General features: G+C 51.5%; 1 protein-coding gene across 1 annotated transcript in view; it reads right to left on the bottom strand.

Moving 5' to 3' along the window:
• The window catches only part of SLC47A1 (solute carrier family 47 member 1), a gene marked incomplete at its 3' end in the record, with an annotated part of 31358 nt that extends 19413 nt beyond the window's left edge, over positions 1–11945 (bottom strand). The window contains exons 1-2 of the mRNA XM_079800881.1: positions 11806–11945; positions 4349–4450 (exon numbers count right to left, since the gene is read on the bottom strand). Of these exons, the coding sequence (XP_079657007.1) occupies positions 4349–4450; positions 11806–11940 (237 nt within the window). The remainder of the gene's footprint in view (positions 1–4348; positions 4451–11805) is intronic.
• Between the last annotated feature and the right edge of the window lie 2362 nt (positions 11946–14307).

Genomic DNA, 14307 nt, shown 5'->3' with positions numbered 1-14307 from the left:
TTAGGAGTTGCTCTATATATTTTGGTGCTCCCTGGTTGCTGCATATACACCTGTATATTGGTAAGTGTTTTGTCTTCTTGACATATGTCCCCTTTATCATTATAAAATTTTCATCTTTGTCTCTTGATACCTTTGTTATCTTGACATCTATTTCATCGATGGAAGTATGGCTACATCTGCTTTTCTGTGGATGTGATTTGCTTGGAGAATCATTTTCCATCCTTTCACTTTGAATCTACCTTTGTCTTTGTAGTTTAGCTGTGTCTCCTGAAGGCAGCATATGGATGGGTTTTGTTTATTTGTGTGTGTGTTTAATATGTTTTTATTGATTTCAGAGAGGGAGAGAGAGATAGAAACATTGATCGGCTGCCTCCTGCACATCCCACACTGGGGATCAAGCCTGCAACCTGGGCATGTGCCCTAACTGGGAATCGAACCGTGACCTCCTGGTTCATAGTTCAATACTCAACCACTGAGCCACTCTGCTACTCTGTGCCTCTTTAATGGTGAATTCAGTCCATTGACATTTAGGGTAATTATTGATGTATGAGGATTTCCTATAGCCATTTTATCTTCTGTTTTCTGGTAGCTCTGTGTCTCCATTGGTTGTTTTCCTTTGTGTTTCTATCTTTTGTTTTTGTTTGGTGGTATTCCATACTTCTCTGTTTTCTCTTTGTTTTTTATGCTATGTTTCTCCATTTTGTTTTATGTGTGTGGTTACCATCTTATCTAATAAAAGAGTAATATGCAAATTGACCATCACTCCAACACACAAGATGGCTGACCCATGTGGTCAAAGATGGCTGCCCCCATGTGGACACAAGATGGCCACCACAAGATTGCCATCAGGGGAGGGCAGTTGGGAGGGACCAGGCCTGCAAGGGAGGGCAGTTAGGGGTGATCAGGCCTGCAGGGAAGGGCAGTTAGGGGCAAACAGGCTGGCAGGGGAATGGTTAGGGGTGATCAAGCTGGCAGGCAGAAGCAGTTAGGGGCAATCAGGAAGGCAGGCAGGCGAGCAGTTTGGAGCCAGCAGTCCTGGATTGTGAGAGGAATGTCCGACTGCCTGTTTAGGTCCAATCCTACTGGGATCGGGCCTAAACAGGCAGTTGGACATCCCTTGAGGGGTCCCATATTGGAGAGGGTGCAGGCTGGGCTGAGGAACACCCCCCCCCCGTGCACGAATTTCGTGCACCGGGCCTCTAGTCCTATATAATAAAAGGCTAATATGCAAATCAACCAAATGGCGGAACGACCAGTCGCTATGATGCACACTGACCAGCAGGGGGCAGACACTCAACGCAGGAGCTGCCCCCTGGTCATCAGTGCACTCCCACAGGGGGAGTGCTGCTCAGCCAGAAGCTGGGCTCATGGCTGGCAAGTGCAGCGGCAGTGGCTGGAGCCTTTCCTGCCTCTGTGGCAGAGCTAAGGATGTCTGACTGCTGGCTTAGGCTTGCTCCCCGGATATCCCCCAAGAGCTCCCGGACTGTGAGAGGGCGCAGGCCGAGCTGAGAGACCACCCCACCCCCAAGTGCGTGAATTTTGTGCACCGGGCCTCTAGTTAGATTTATACAATATAAAGTTGCATATATATTGTAGTCCTTTTTCTTTTGAATGCATCTGATCTTCATCCTCCTTTGCAAATTTAGACCTTCCCTCTCCCCTTTTATGTTTTTGTTGTCACACATTATCCTTGTTAATGCTGTAAGTTTTTTGGTGATCTTACCCGTAGTGTTGTGACCTTAAGTTCTTTGTTTCAGGTAGAATGACCCTTTGAGTATTTCCTACAATGGAGGTCTTCTGGTGATAAAAGCCCTCAGCTTATGTATGTCTGGAAAAATCTTTATTTCTTCTTCATATTTAAAGGATAACTTTGCTGGCTATTATTTTTGGCTGGTAACTTCTCTCTTTCAGATATTTTAATATTTGGTTCCACTCTCTTCTGGCTTGTAGAATTTCTGCTGAGAAATCTGATGATAACCTAATGGGATTTCTTTTCCTCTTTTCCCTGGCTGTCTAGCAAAATCATTAATTTTTGACAGTTTGAATTCAATGTGCCTTGAAGAAGGCCTCTTTGGATTGGGGTTAACTAGGTGTTCTGTTTGCTTCTTGGTGTTCTGTTTACTTCTTTCCATAGATTTGTGAAGTTCTCATCCACTGTTTATTTGAATAGGCTCTCCATTCCCTGCTTTCTCTCTTCTTCTCCTGGTATGCCCTATTATTCTCAGACAGCTGTTTCTGTTGGAGTCAGATAGTTCTCGGGGAGTTCTTTCATATATTTTTTTAAGCTCAAATTTCACTCTTCTTCCCTCTGCATCATTTCGATATTTCTATCTTAGATAAAGTAATTCTTTCCTCCATCTGGTCTGCTCTATTTCCTATGCTCATTAGTTCATTCTTAAACTCTTTTATTGAGTTCTTCATCTACAGAATTTTTGTTTAGTTATTTAATAAAGTTTTAATCTCTTTGGTAAAGTACTTGTTTTGTTTCTTAATTTGTTTTCTGAATGCATTAAATTGCCTGTCTGTATTTTCTCGCATCTCATTGAGTATTTTCAGAACAGCAATCTTGAATTTTCTGTCATTTATATCACATATTTTCATGTGTTTAAGTTTGTTTTCTGGAGATTTTTCATTTTGTTTCTGAGTTGCCTCACTACCTTGGTTATTCATTATATTAGATGGATTTCTTCTCTGTCTAGGCATCTATGTATGAATGATATTTTCTAGATGATTACTATGAAGAGGTCTTTTCATTATTTTCTACTAGGTGGCAATGAATCACAAGTTCTTTAGCTCTGTAAAGTCAGAATGCTGACCCCCAGCAGTGGTTCTGGCTGCCATCGGTATAGCCGCGATGCTTGGAAATGGGGTTGGCTGAGGGAACCCATCTGCCTTCTTTGTTTTGCCCTCCCAGTAATGGCAACCTTGGACCTCTGCAAAGGCCCTCTGGAGCCCCAAGCAGGGACCAGTCACAGAGCACATCCTTTGCTCGGGGAAATAGTGACCCCATCGTACCAGTTCTCAGGTTTGTGAAGAATGTGCTCCACAACCCAACACCAGGGTGAAGGGAGGTGAGTCCTGGGCGTCTAAGGGTGGCAGGCCTCCATGGCTTTGTTTTCTGTCTTGAATTCCAACGGCCAGACAACGGCGGCAGCAGCCAGTGCTGTGTCCTGCCCAGGTCTCTGGGCCCAGCTGCAGCGCATGTTGCTCACTTCTGCAGGAGTGCTCACCAAGTCTCTCTGCTCCTCCCAGCTGAAGGAAACACCAGCCACAACCGGATTCCTCCCCTCCCCTTCATCCATGGCTTGCCTGAGCCCTCCTCCCTCCCGCCTCCCCCGTTTGTTCCCACTTGCCCACCTTCAGATGCTACCATGTAAAGATCTCTCCGCTGTGCCTGGACATTGAGCAGGGAATCCCATGCTGAGTTAGGGTTGTTCAAATTGTTAAAACTTTAAGGGAAGAAACCGAAGGGTTCTCTCACACCGCCATTGCTCTGGCATCGCTCTCCTTTATTTTCTTTAATACAGGCACACCTCAGGGATAGTGCAGGTTTGGTTCCAGAACATCGTAATAAAGCGCTATTACAATAAATCAAATCATAGTCTTTTTGTTGATGGAGGGTCTTGCCTTTTGTTTGTCAAAATGCCACCCTTAACCGCTGGCAATAGAGGGCCTGTCAACTTCTCTTCCGGGCGTCATCTGGTCCTTGTCCTCCAGATGACCCATGGTTCCTGGAGTAGAGGGTGCGAGCGCCTTCAAACACCTACATCCTCATGACCTCAGCAGCTTTTCAGGACTCACTCTGCATGTTGGACCACGACCGACCGGTCACAGCTCGGAGAAGAGCTCCAGCTCCTTGCCGTGGCTCCGGAGAAAGCGCTCCCACACGTGCGCTCATGCTCTCGGGACTTCACGCCCCCACGGACTTCATGCCCCTCCAACCAGGCCGGGTCCACAGTTTCTCCTGAAGTCAGAGTTCAACCCTCTTTTCCGGTTCCCTTCTCCCAGATGTGGGACCAAGCATGGGAGCCAGATCTCCACGGATTACAAATAAGCTGATGTGGTAGACAGAATAAAGGCCCCTCAAACAGGTCCCTGTCTCCACCCGCAGAATGTGGGGAAATGTGACGTTATCGGCAAAGGAGAATTAAGGCCACAGCCCTGCCAACACCTGAATTTAGTGAGCTCAGGGGGGCCCATTCCAGACTTCTGACCTGCAGCACTGCGAGCTAACACACCGCATCGGTCTAAGCTGCTAAGCTGTGTCATTCCTAAGCATAGCAAGAGGCAACGCGTACAGATGGCTTTCATGAATAATACGGACGTGTCAGAACAGTCCCACACGTACTGCGATGGCCAGTGTGACAGCATCCAATTCCAGCTTCCCCAGGTGGCCACAGAACACGGAGCTTATGAAACTGATCAGAAACACCATCAACTGGGCCAGGAACTGGATAGAGACAGAAAACAGAAAGTTACATACGAATGCCAACCATCACAGAGGGAGCGGAGTGCGATCCCTCCTCCCCCCCGCCCCCCGCCCTCTGAATCAACTCGTTAGAAGTGAGGCGCCAGGATTCAGGGAGCACCGCCAGGTCCCACAGGGAATGTGCAGGTTCTGGTGGGCTTCTTGAAAACATCAAAAAGCCCATTTGTAACTGCTACCAGAATCACATTTTTAAAAACTCCCAGCTTTTCAAATCTGTTTTCCCTTTAGATTCTCATGCCATAGATCACATGTATATTTTTTCTGAGATTTTCAGAGGCTGCCTTTTGAGACAAGCCTCTTGCTCTCCCAGATTCCTAGTGAGAACTGGAGAGAATACAGCCTCCAATAGCCAGCAAGGAATTCCACAGGCCGGAGCAGCTGAGGCTGAAGTAAGACCACCCGACCAGACCAGCGGGATCTGGGATTTGGGGGACAGGTGACCGGTCTGCAGAGCGCGTTAATTCCTGGATTCCATGACGTCTCCGCTAGGAGAGCAAGCACAGCCTCTGGGACAGAGAGCTGCTCCTCACTGTTCCAGCGCCAGCAGGAACCGCTCTGATGCTTTAGCTGCAGGTTTGCACTCTTATCTTATTTCCTTCCATTAATTTAAAACCACCTCCCACCTCCCCTCAGGCCCAGACCCCCTGCCAGACCCAGAAAACCCAGGGCCCCTTGGGAAAGCCTCTCTCTGGGAGGCTCCTGTGGCCCAAGAGGTGGGTTCACCCGACTCCCACTGCGAGGCAAGCGAACAGGTGCCTGTGGACCCGCTGCCGCTGCCGCCTCAGCTCCTCGGGGAAAGGCCCCCTGGGTTCTGGGGCACAGGCCACACTGTCTTCCTGGCTCCCAAGGGAGCGTCCAGCCCTCCCCTCCGCCGCCCGCCACGGCCAGCACTGCTGCCGGTCCAATTTGCGATGTTGGGACCTAACCAGTCCCGCCCCGCCCCCAGTGTTTCAGATGGCAGCCCTCCTTCCTTCCCCAAATCCGCATCTGGGGGCAGTTCTCGGCTCTGCGATGGACCCGGACCCTCACCTCCTGGAAGGCCTGTTTTGAGGGGAGGTGGGGGAGCATCTTTTCGGCACCGACTTCCAGACCACTACCCAGCGCCTCTCTCACTGCAGAAAAAAGGGTGACGCTAATCTCCCCTGGCTCCTGCTACTTCACGGGGGCTGCTTCGGGAATGTACTGCAAAAATAAGCCAAAATGAGGCAGAATTCGGGCCTGCAGAGCGAGGGGCGGCTGCGTGTGGAAAGGCTGGTCTGGAACTACCAGCGCTGCAGAACCCGCAGCAGGAGCCGAGCCAGCGGACCCTGTGGGCCGGGGCCAGCCCCTCGCAGACATGCCCCGTGGCTTCGTTCGCCGGAGCTTGGTGTCTCTTTAACTGTGAATTTATATAGCTTAAAGGTCTCGGGGTCCCCCTCTGTTTTCTTTTTTTGTAAACTCAGCATCTTTCCCATCTTTTCCGGTCCTTGTCCTTTGAGCCTTCATGCGCTCACCCCACTGCAGTCAGCGGCCCAGAATCTGCTCGCCTGTTCCATGGAGCTCGGCGCTTCCACCACGCCCTGGCTCCCGGCCGCCACGCGGACACCTCCCACGGCTGCACACGCAGCCTGCGCGGGCCCCTCCACGGCCAGGCCTTTGGATGGCTTCGCAGGGTTTCATGTTACAAACCACGTTGCACAGAACAGTCACAATGGGTGGAGAACCGGCATTTTCTTAGGGTGAATGCCCAGTCCACGGGTGGGAATACAGTAAGGTGACCAGATTTTAACATTGGTAAAGCGGGACACCACTGACCGGGGAGGGTTCTTTTTTTTTTTATTGATTTTTTACAGAAAGGAAGAGAGAGGGATAGAGAGTTAGAAACATCCATGAGAGAGAAACATCGATCAGCTGCCTCCTGCACACCTCCTACTGGGGATGTGCCCGCAACCAAGGTACATGCCCTTGACTGGAATCGAACCTGGGACCCTTGAGTCCACAGGCCGACGCCCAAACCGGTTTCCGCGGGGGGGTGGGGGGGGGGGTTCCTTGGTTAAAAATTTGGTCTATATTGTAATCGCTTTTGGTTTTTTTAATAAAAGGAAATTCACTTCTTAGATCATCGTTGAATTTGCATCCTCTTTTCTTACTCATTATGTTAAAAATCTAAAAAAATAATTTAAAATTATATTATAAATTATTATATACTTATTGCTTAAAAACACAGTAACTAGGTACATAATTACATGAACATATTTTATTGTTAGTTTATAAATTAAATTAATTTGATTGTTATAAAGTAACTATATTTTAAAAATTATTTTAATCCTATATTTCTTTCTAAATAATAACAATACTAACTTGTATTATTTTTCCTCTGAATTTGCCGTAACGTAAGTCGTAAGTGTCACTTTCAAGGCCGGCGCTAGACTTTTTGCCGCCACTATAAAATATAAATAATACGAGTACTGTCTGCTCAATTCAAGAAAATTTATGTATTTATGAAATAAATAAATAAATTACTTACCTAAATTATCTGAATAGCTGATTTGTAATGACATCACTTGTTTAACTAGCTTTCTAGCACGCAGTACGATGTGTATCGTCCGAGAGACAGTTACAAAATGTTTTCGTCGTTGCCAATCCCAAAAAATGCCATTGTTCATTAAGTCCGAACAATGGTGGTCGAATTCTAACAACTGATCAACAATGCGAACTTTGATGAGCAGTTCTCGATAATCAGTTCTCAACAATTATTTGTTATTATTAAAGTTTAACATTATAAAATTAACAAAAATAATATAAAACTCATATCCTGGCTAAATAGCCATATGGCCGCCGAAAACTGTATATTCCCTTCCTGTTCTCCCGCCGTTCCCTAGCTTGTCGTGCATTCTTTCCAAAAATCGGGACTTTATTAAAACGCCACGGGACGCGGGACAAATTGTTAAAAATCAGGACTGTCCCGCCAAAAGCCGGACGTCTGGTCACCTTAGAATACAGTCATGTGCCGCATAATGACATTTTGGTTGATAAATATTCTGATTGAGACTCATGAACATGGGCCTGTGGGAGGAGCCAGGGCCTGTGGGAGGAGCCAGGCTCATGGGAGCCGTACTGTACTCCTCACCATGAGAGCCCCGCAGAGGAAAGCATGCTGACAAAGCTCTCTGGCCTTAACTGTCCCTCCTTTTAACTTCCTCTTTCCTCTGCATATACGTCCCCACCTAAGCACACGGAGCAGCGTGCACACAGCTTGTAATGTCTGCACACAATGGTTGCAACCTTTTCCCCCATTGTCTGAATGCACCATCACTTATGAATTAAACCCACAGATTGTCCACAGTAGTGAACTTCTTACGTACACAAATTTCTTTGTACACTTGGGGGAAGATACCCTTTAAGGCAGTGGTTCTCAACCTTTCTAATGCCGCGACCCTTTGATACAGTTCCTCATGTTGCGGTGACCCCCAACCATAAAAGTATTTTCGTTGCTACTTCTTAACTGTAATTTTGTTACAGTTATGAATCGTAATGTAAATATCTGTGTTTTCCGATGGTCTTAGGCGACCCTGCTAGCGGTTCTCAACCTGAGATCATCGCTCTGCAGGCCCAGTCTTCTGTCTCATTTTGGCTTACTTTTGCAATACATTCCAGAAGCGGGCTGAGACCAGGAGTGATGCAGTGAAGGGACCTGGGGACAGACCTGGGGCCCGAAGCCCTGCATCTCCCCTCGGGCAGCCCCTGACTCCTCTGGCTGGGACCCCGCCCACGGCTCCTGGACGCCTGGACAGGAAGCAGAAGCCTGGGGCGCAGAACCTCCCGGCTGGTTGGCGCTCCACCTTTGATTGGTTCATCCAGGCTCCTGGCCTAGTCCTGGGTCTATCCCAACTTTTTTATTTTTCCCCAAATTAATCCTTTTTGGCAATGAAACACCAAGTCAATATTATTTTTCATCCGACATGGCCTATGAGGAACCTAATACACGGCGGCGGTTCCGTAGGGTTATAGGGGGCTGAACATTCACCTAGTGACCTGACGTCCGAGCTGCCATGAGCAAGAGAGCGTTCCGGAAAGGAGTCTCACACACGTTGTTGTGTCTCTGAGGCAGGCCAGTAAGCCAGGACAAGCGGAACAGAGAAACTGAGGCAGACAGCTGAACGGCCAAGCAGTTTACACACACAAGCAGTTTACAGCCATCTAGTAAACTGCAAAATCCTGCCTTCTTAAGCAAGGACACTTAAGAATAAGGGTTTACACTTCTCCCAGCCAGAGGGTAAACAGCTTAAATCACCCACCTCAGGGAGACCGACAGCAGAAACCCCGTCAGTGCCACTTGTGCCGACCCCACCCACGGACAGATGAAGTCGGGAATAAATCCCATTTGGGTGCCTCAGCATAAAGCCGATGGATATTCTGTTGAGATAATCCCATACGACCTTCCCGAAGTTCCCAGCCTGTAAAACCCTCAAGATGCCCTGGCCAGGTGGCTCAGCTAGTTAGAGCATTGCCCTGTAAACCACAAGTTTTCGGGTTCAATTCCCAGACAGGGCACATACCTAGGTTGCAGGCTGATCCCTGGTAGGAGGTGTGAAGGGAGCAGCCAATCAGTTTCACTTTGGCTCTCACATCGATGTTGCTCTCTCTCCCTCTCCTTTCCCCTTTCTTAAAAAAAAAAAAATCATTCCAGACAGTGTGGCTCAGTGGTTGAGTGTCGACCTATGAACCAGAGGTCATGGTTCAATTCCCGGTCAGGGCACATGCCCAGGTTGCAGGCTTGATTCCCAGTGGGGAGAAGTGTGTGTGCAGGAGGCAGCCAATCAATGATTCTCTCTCATCATTAATGTTTCTATCTGTTCTCTCCCTCCGCCTTTCTCTCTGAAATCAATAAAAATATGTATTTTTTTAAAAAGCTTTTAGGATGGAGGACCCAGTGGGCTCTCCCTCCCGGGAGCACACCCTCGCCTAGTCAAGGACCAGACCCTTCAGAACTGCCCATCCCGGGGCACGCTGTGTGCCCGGGGAACTGACCGCCCGCACCCTGGCTTGTCCCCCGGACCTCTCAGCCGCCTGAACCGGCAGGACGCAGATGTTGCCAAACTGCCTACGAGAGAAAGAGCGAGCCTTGGCCCGCCTGTCACGTGTCCCCTGACCGCAGCCCAGCCAGTGCCTGCAGCTGCTCCTCACTCCGCGGGCCTCTGCCCGCAGCCCTGGCCGTTCAGCGCCCGTGTACCCGCTTCTCCGCTGACGGAAACCAGCGCCCTGGTCTGGGCCCAGGCTAGTCCCCTCGTCTCGCTGGCACAGCCCACGCAGCGGCAGGCAGGCCCTCCTCGGGACTATTTTCCAGCTCTTTGACAATTCAGCGGGGCAATGAGTTGTTAACAACGAAGAGGGAGCTGGTGGAAACACCCAAGGCTTGGCCACCTTCCCTCCCTCACAAGCGCACCCTTCCCCACAGCTCCCTGCGGGCCAGCTCACACTCTGTCCTGCATTGTTCTCTGCCCAGGCCCCAGGGAAAGCCCACGGGAGGGTGCTGAGTGCTAACACCTTCGTGAGTCCTCTGGGATACGCAGGGCTCGGTGCTGAGCTGGAAGCCTGTAGGGCGATGGGGCGGGAGAGGGGTCAGAAGGAACCCAGACCAGGCGTCCTGCCTCATGCACAGGGGGGGGGGGGCGGGAGAGCAGAGCGCGGGCGAGCATGGAGGACCGGGACATCCCCCTCTCCTTGCCCCTGGGAGAGGGCTGTGCAGGTGGGAACGGAGACGGGGACCAGCAGGGGCTCGTGTACAATTCCTAAGAGACTAAGCAGGTGCCAGAGCCTATGGCCTCGCTGGGTAAAGCAGCCACAGAAACACACACAGAACTGGAAGGAAAGTGCCACGTTTTCTCCCCGCGCTGAAATGTCAGGGCTTTTCTCTTGCTTATCTTGGCTTTCTGTTTTTCTACAAGGCATAAACCACATTGGTACTCAACACGGTTATGTACATATACAGGATGACATACAAACATACAGGACGTAGCATGTCAGTCCAGTGCTCATCCCTGGAGACCCGGAAGGTCCCCTAGGTCCGTGGTCGGCAAACTGCGGCTTGCGAGCCATATGCGGCTCTTTGGCCCCTTGAGTGTGGCTCTTCCACAAAATACCACGTGCGGGCGCGCACGTACAGTGCGATTGAAACTTCGTGGCCCATGCGCAGAGGTCGGTTTTCGGCTCTCAGAAGAAATTTCAGTCGTTGTACTGTTGATGTTTGGCTCTGTGGACTGAGTTTGGCGACCACTGCCCTAGGCCAAGGGGGCTGGTTACTGCAGGAGTCGGCAGGGGGGAGGGGGGGGCCTGTCCGGCCGGGTCTCCCAAAGCTGCCCTATGTGTGGTCGTGCTGCTGGAGCAGTGACAGCCTCACCGTGGCTCTGCGGGTGGCGCACCCAAGCGGTTACTTCCCTCACGTTCTGGGCGAGTGCGCAGAGGGGACAGGGGAGGAGACCGCCTGCTTCCTAGGCCTCCTGCTGGGACCTGGGGACCTGGCCCGGTGTGGACTCCTCGTCCTGCGTTCTCTCTTTCCCTTGGCAGGAGCTCCGCAACCTTCTTCCTGCCGCTGGGGCGCTGCCCCTGGCCGGTTCGGCGCTGGGCACCCACAGTGGGTACCACAGGACCGGACACGGCCACCAGCCGGAGGGCACGCTGGCGCCACGGGCTTTGCAGGTGCAGGCCTGCCCGGGTGCAGGGGCTCATTTGCGCCCTAAAGCCACACAGGCTCTTGGGCAGCACCGACGCTTACCCTGTGGACTTGAAAACCACCCGCCTGGCGGGCACAGGGGTGGGGTTACATTTCTCGTGGGTCTTGTGGTTTTTAAAACCCGCATTACTTTAACTAGAGAACGCAGAAAGAGCCCACCCTGGTAGAAATCAATAAATAAACTCAACCCCAAACTTTTCCGAGCACGATCGCTGGGGGCGGGGCCAGCGGGACAGGGTGCCCCTGCGTCCTCGCGCTGAGTGGCTCTGGGTTAGCAGGTTTCGGAGCTCTTACCCCCGACAGGGAACTCGCCTCCCTGCCTCGGGGTAATTTCCATCCCTCGGCCCCAGGGCTGCGTTCCGGGTAACCTGCTTGCTTCCCGCAATACGCACCCGGAGGGGAAGGCGGGCCGAGCCCCTCCGGGCCCGCAGGTCCCCGCGCCCAGAGGCCCCCAAATCCTGCGCTAGCCAGCTGCGCCCGGAGCTCCGCGCTGGGCAGGGCGCCGCCGGGACGCGCGCGCCGGGCGCTGGGCACGCACCCCTGGCGGCCGCCCCGTCCCGGGGCGACAAGGTCACTCCCCGCGCTCGCACGCGCCGCGACTCACCGCGGGGCCCGCCAGGACCAGCAGCGCCCTCAGCTCCTCTCGGACGTGGGACCAGCGCAGGCGGCGCGGCCCGCGGCGCTCGGGGGCGGCCTCCAGGCCTCGGGGCCGGGCCGCGGGCTCCTCGGGCGTCTCCATGCGGCCGGCCGCGCGCCCGGAGTGCGGAGGCTGCAGCGGGAGGCGCCGGCCCTCAGCTCCTCGCGGTCCCGCCCCGGCCCGCCCTCCCGCGGCCGCCGGGCCAGGTGGGCGCGCCGCCAGCCAGCCCGTGATCGGGGCGACCCTTGCACCCCTGCGCGGCTCTGGCAAAGGCACCGGGCTCCCGGGCTTGGGGGACAAAGCTCGGAAGCGCTCTGGAACACACCGGGAGCTGCGGGCTCCGGGTTCCCGAGCCTCGGACGCCGGGCTGTGTCCCGGGGGCGGGGGCGGGGGCTGAGGGGCTGACACTGGGTGTCGCAGGGGTTGGTCACCCCGCTGGCGCCCGGGGCGCAGGCTCAGCGCACACCCGCGCCCGGACCCTGGCCTCGGAGGCCCCGGGAGACCCCTCAGCCGCCTTAGCGCGCGTTTGGAGACTGAGTTTGGAACTCGCTTCTCCGTGCCCCCCGCCCCCCGCTGTTCCATTAAAGAAGGTGTCCTCTACCAGGGGTTCTCTCCCGGTTTGAAGCGCTCACCTGCAGGGAGAACTGTGGCTTTAAGGGCCGCCTGGAGGGTAGTTACTGAGGAGCACGCGCCCCGGAGACACTGTCCTCGGCCCGCGTCCTCCCCTTCCCGCGCCTTGAGGGCCCGCGGTCCCCGCGGACCAGTCACTTCGTGTTGTGGCAGAGCCTCCAAACACTTGTTGGTGCGTTTTTAATGGGAATAAACCTAACGTGAAATATAGGTGGTTTATTTATGAATTTAGGAAAGACCTGAGTTAGTGGAAAGCACATGCTGTCCCTGAAGAGGGCCCATCACGGCGCCAGGTTTTAACCCTTCCCGACATAGAGGGTGACCCCCCAAAGTATTCCCCCTTTGAATGGTTCTAGAGTCGGCGCTCAATCATACAGTTCATTTACAAAATGTAAAAGAGCCCACAGAAATGACTAATTTTTTTGTCAGTGTCTGATTTCAAGCTGATGACCGTTCTGGCCCAGGCGCTGCTGGAAACGCGAAGCAATGAAGTCGCAAACATCAAGAATCATTTAGTTTGATATTTGTGCACCTTCGCCAGCGGTTGCTGGTTTTGTGCCATAGACTTATCTTTTCTGTATGCCCATAAAAATCTACTGGATAAATTGTCCTTGTTCAAAGCTTAGTCTGGTTTCACCCATTACTGGGGGACATCCTAAAAATGTAGACACACTTTGAATAATTATAAAGACAGTGTTTGTACTTCAACTGCATTCCCAAACGCCCAGTAGCATTTCAGGATGAATTTCCCTTGTTCAAAGCTTAGTCTGGCTGAAAAGAAAGCAACATCAATTGAGCTACCAGCTGTGAAAGTGTGTACATGTGTTTGGGACACCCTCTACTTCATATTTTAAATTTTTAATAGTGATTCTAAAAAATTTGAGAGTATAAACAGGCAAGGATACGGAAAAAAACATTTTCTGGAAAAACAACATCAACACACAGAGTAATGGGGAAAGAAGTAACTTTATTAATCAATAAGTAGTTTTTAAAACAATATGCAGTTAGCACAAGGCTATACAACTAGACAAGGGAGCAATAGGCATCCAAGAAATTGACCTCATCCATTATATTCTAATGTCACCTCTGAGAAGGCCATTGAAATTGATGAAGAAGAAAAGGTTTATACTACAAGTGTAATGGGTGCAGGCGTTCTTGGGGCCTCCAAAGATGGAAATGGAGGTAGTTCACCACAAAAACAGCACCAGCCGGGAGGTTTATGACAAGGCTCCCCACCCAGGGAGCGGCCCAGGAAAAGGCTAGAACAGCTCTGAAGCAGCTGAGGCCGGAAAGATCAGGTCTAAGTGTGCAGAGGCTGAGAGTCACGCGTGTGCAGTGGAACGACCTGCTTTTTCATGGGTCTCGTGTCTCATTAGGATGTTGACTCTCCACCCAGAGGTGTGCTTTTGCTATGATGATGAGGGCTCAACCTGTCTCAGAAGCTGAAGAAAACCTGCTTGATCTGGAAAGTGCTGGGGTTTTGATTGACATTACATTGCATCCATAATCTATTCAGAAAGAATGTACCTGATTAAATACTGAGTCTTCTAGTTTAATCACACCCCTAATCCAGTCAGCTTATGGGATTCCCCTAAATGCTGCTGCTTAGTAATGGGATTTCTGAGAAAGGCCTCCGTGGGTGATTTCCAGGTCATACAAGATCCTCAGTAGGAGAGGAATAATAACTTTTCCTCCACCCTCTGGGTTCCTGGCTGAGCCTCCCTAGAATAAAAGACAGATCAACAAAGAGAAACAAATAAAAGTAACTCATCAAAATGGCTGGAGCCATTACCTTAAATACCATCTTCAGCTGGAGACAAAAGAAGATATTGGGGGTTG

This window comes from Cnephaeus nilssonii (assembly GCF_951640355.1).
Source record: "Cnephaeus nilssonii genome assembly, contig: SCAFFOLD_178, whole genome shotgun sequence".
NCBI classification, from domain to species: Eukaryota; Metazoa; Chordata; class Mammalia; order Chiroptera; family Vespertilionidae; genus Cnephaeus; species Cnephaeus nilssonii.
This window is presented reverse-complemented; position numbering and strand designations above follow the sequence as displayed.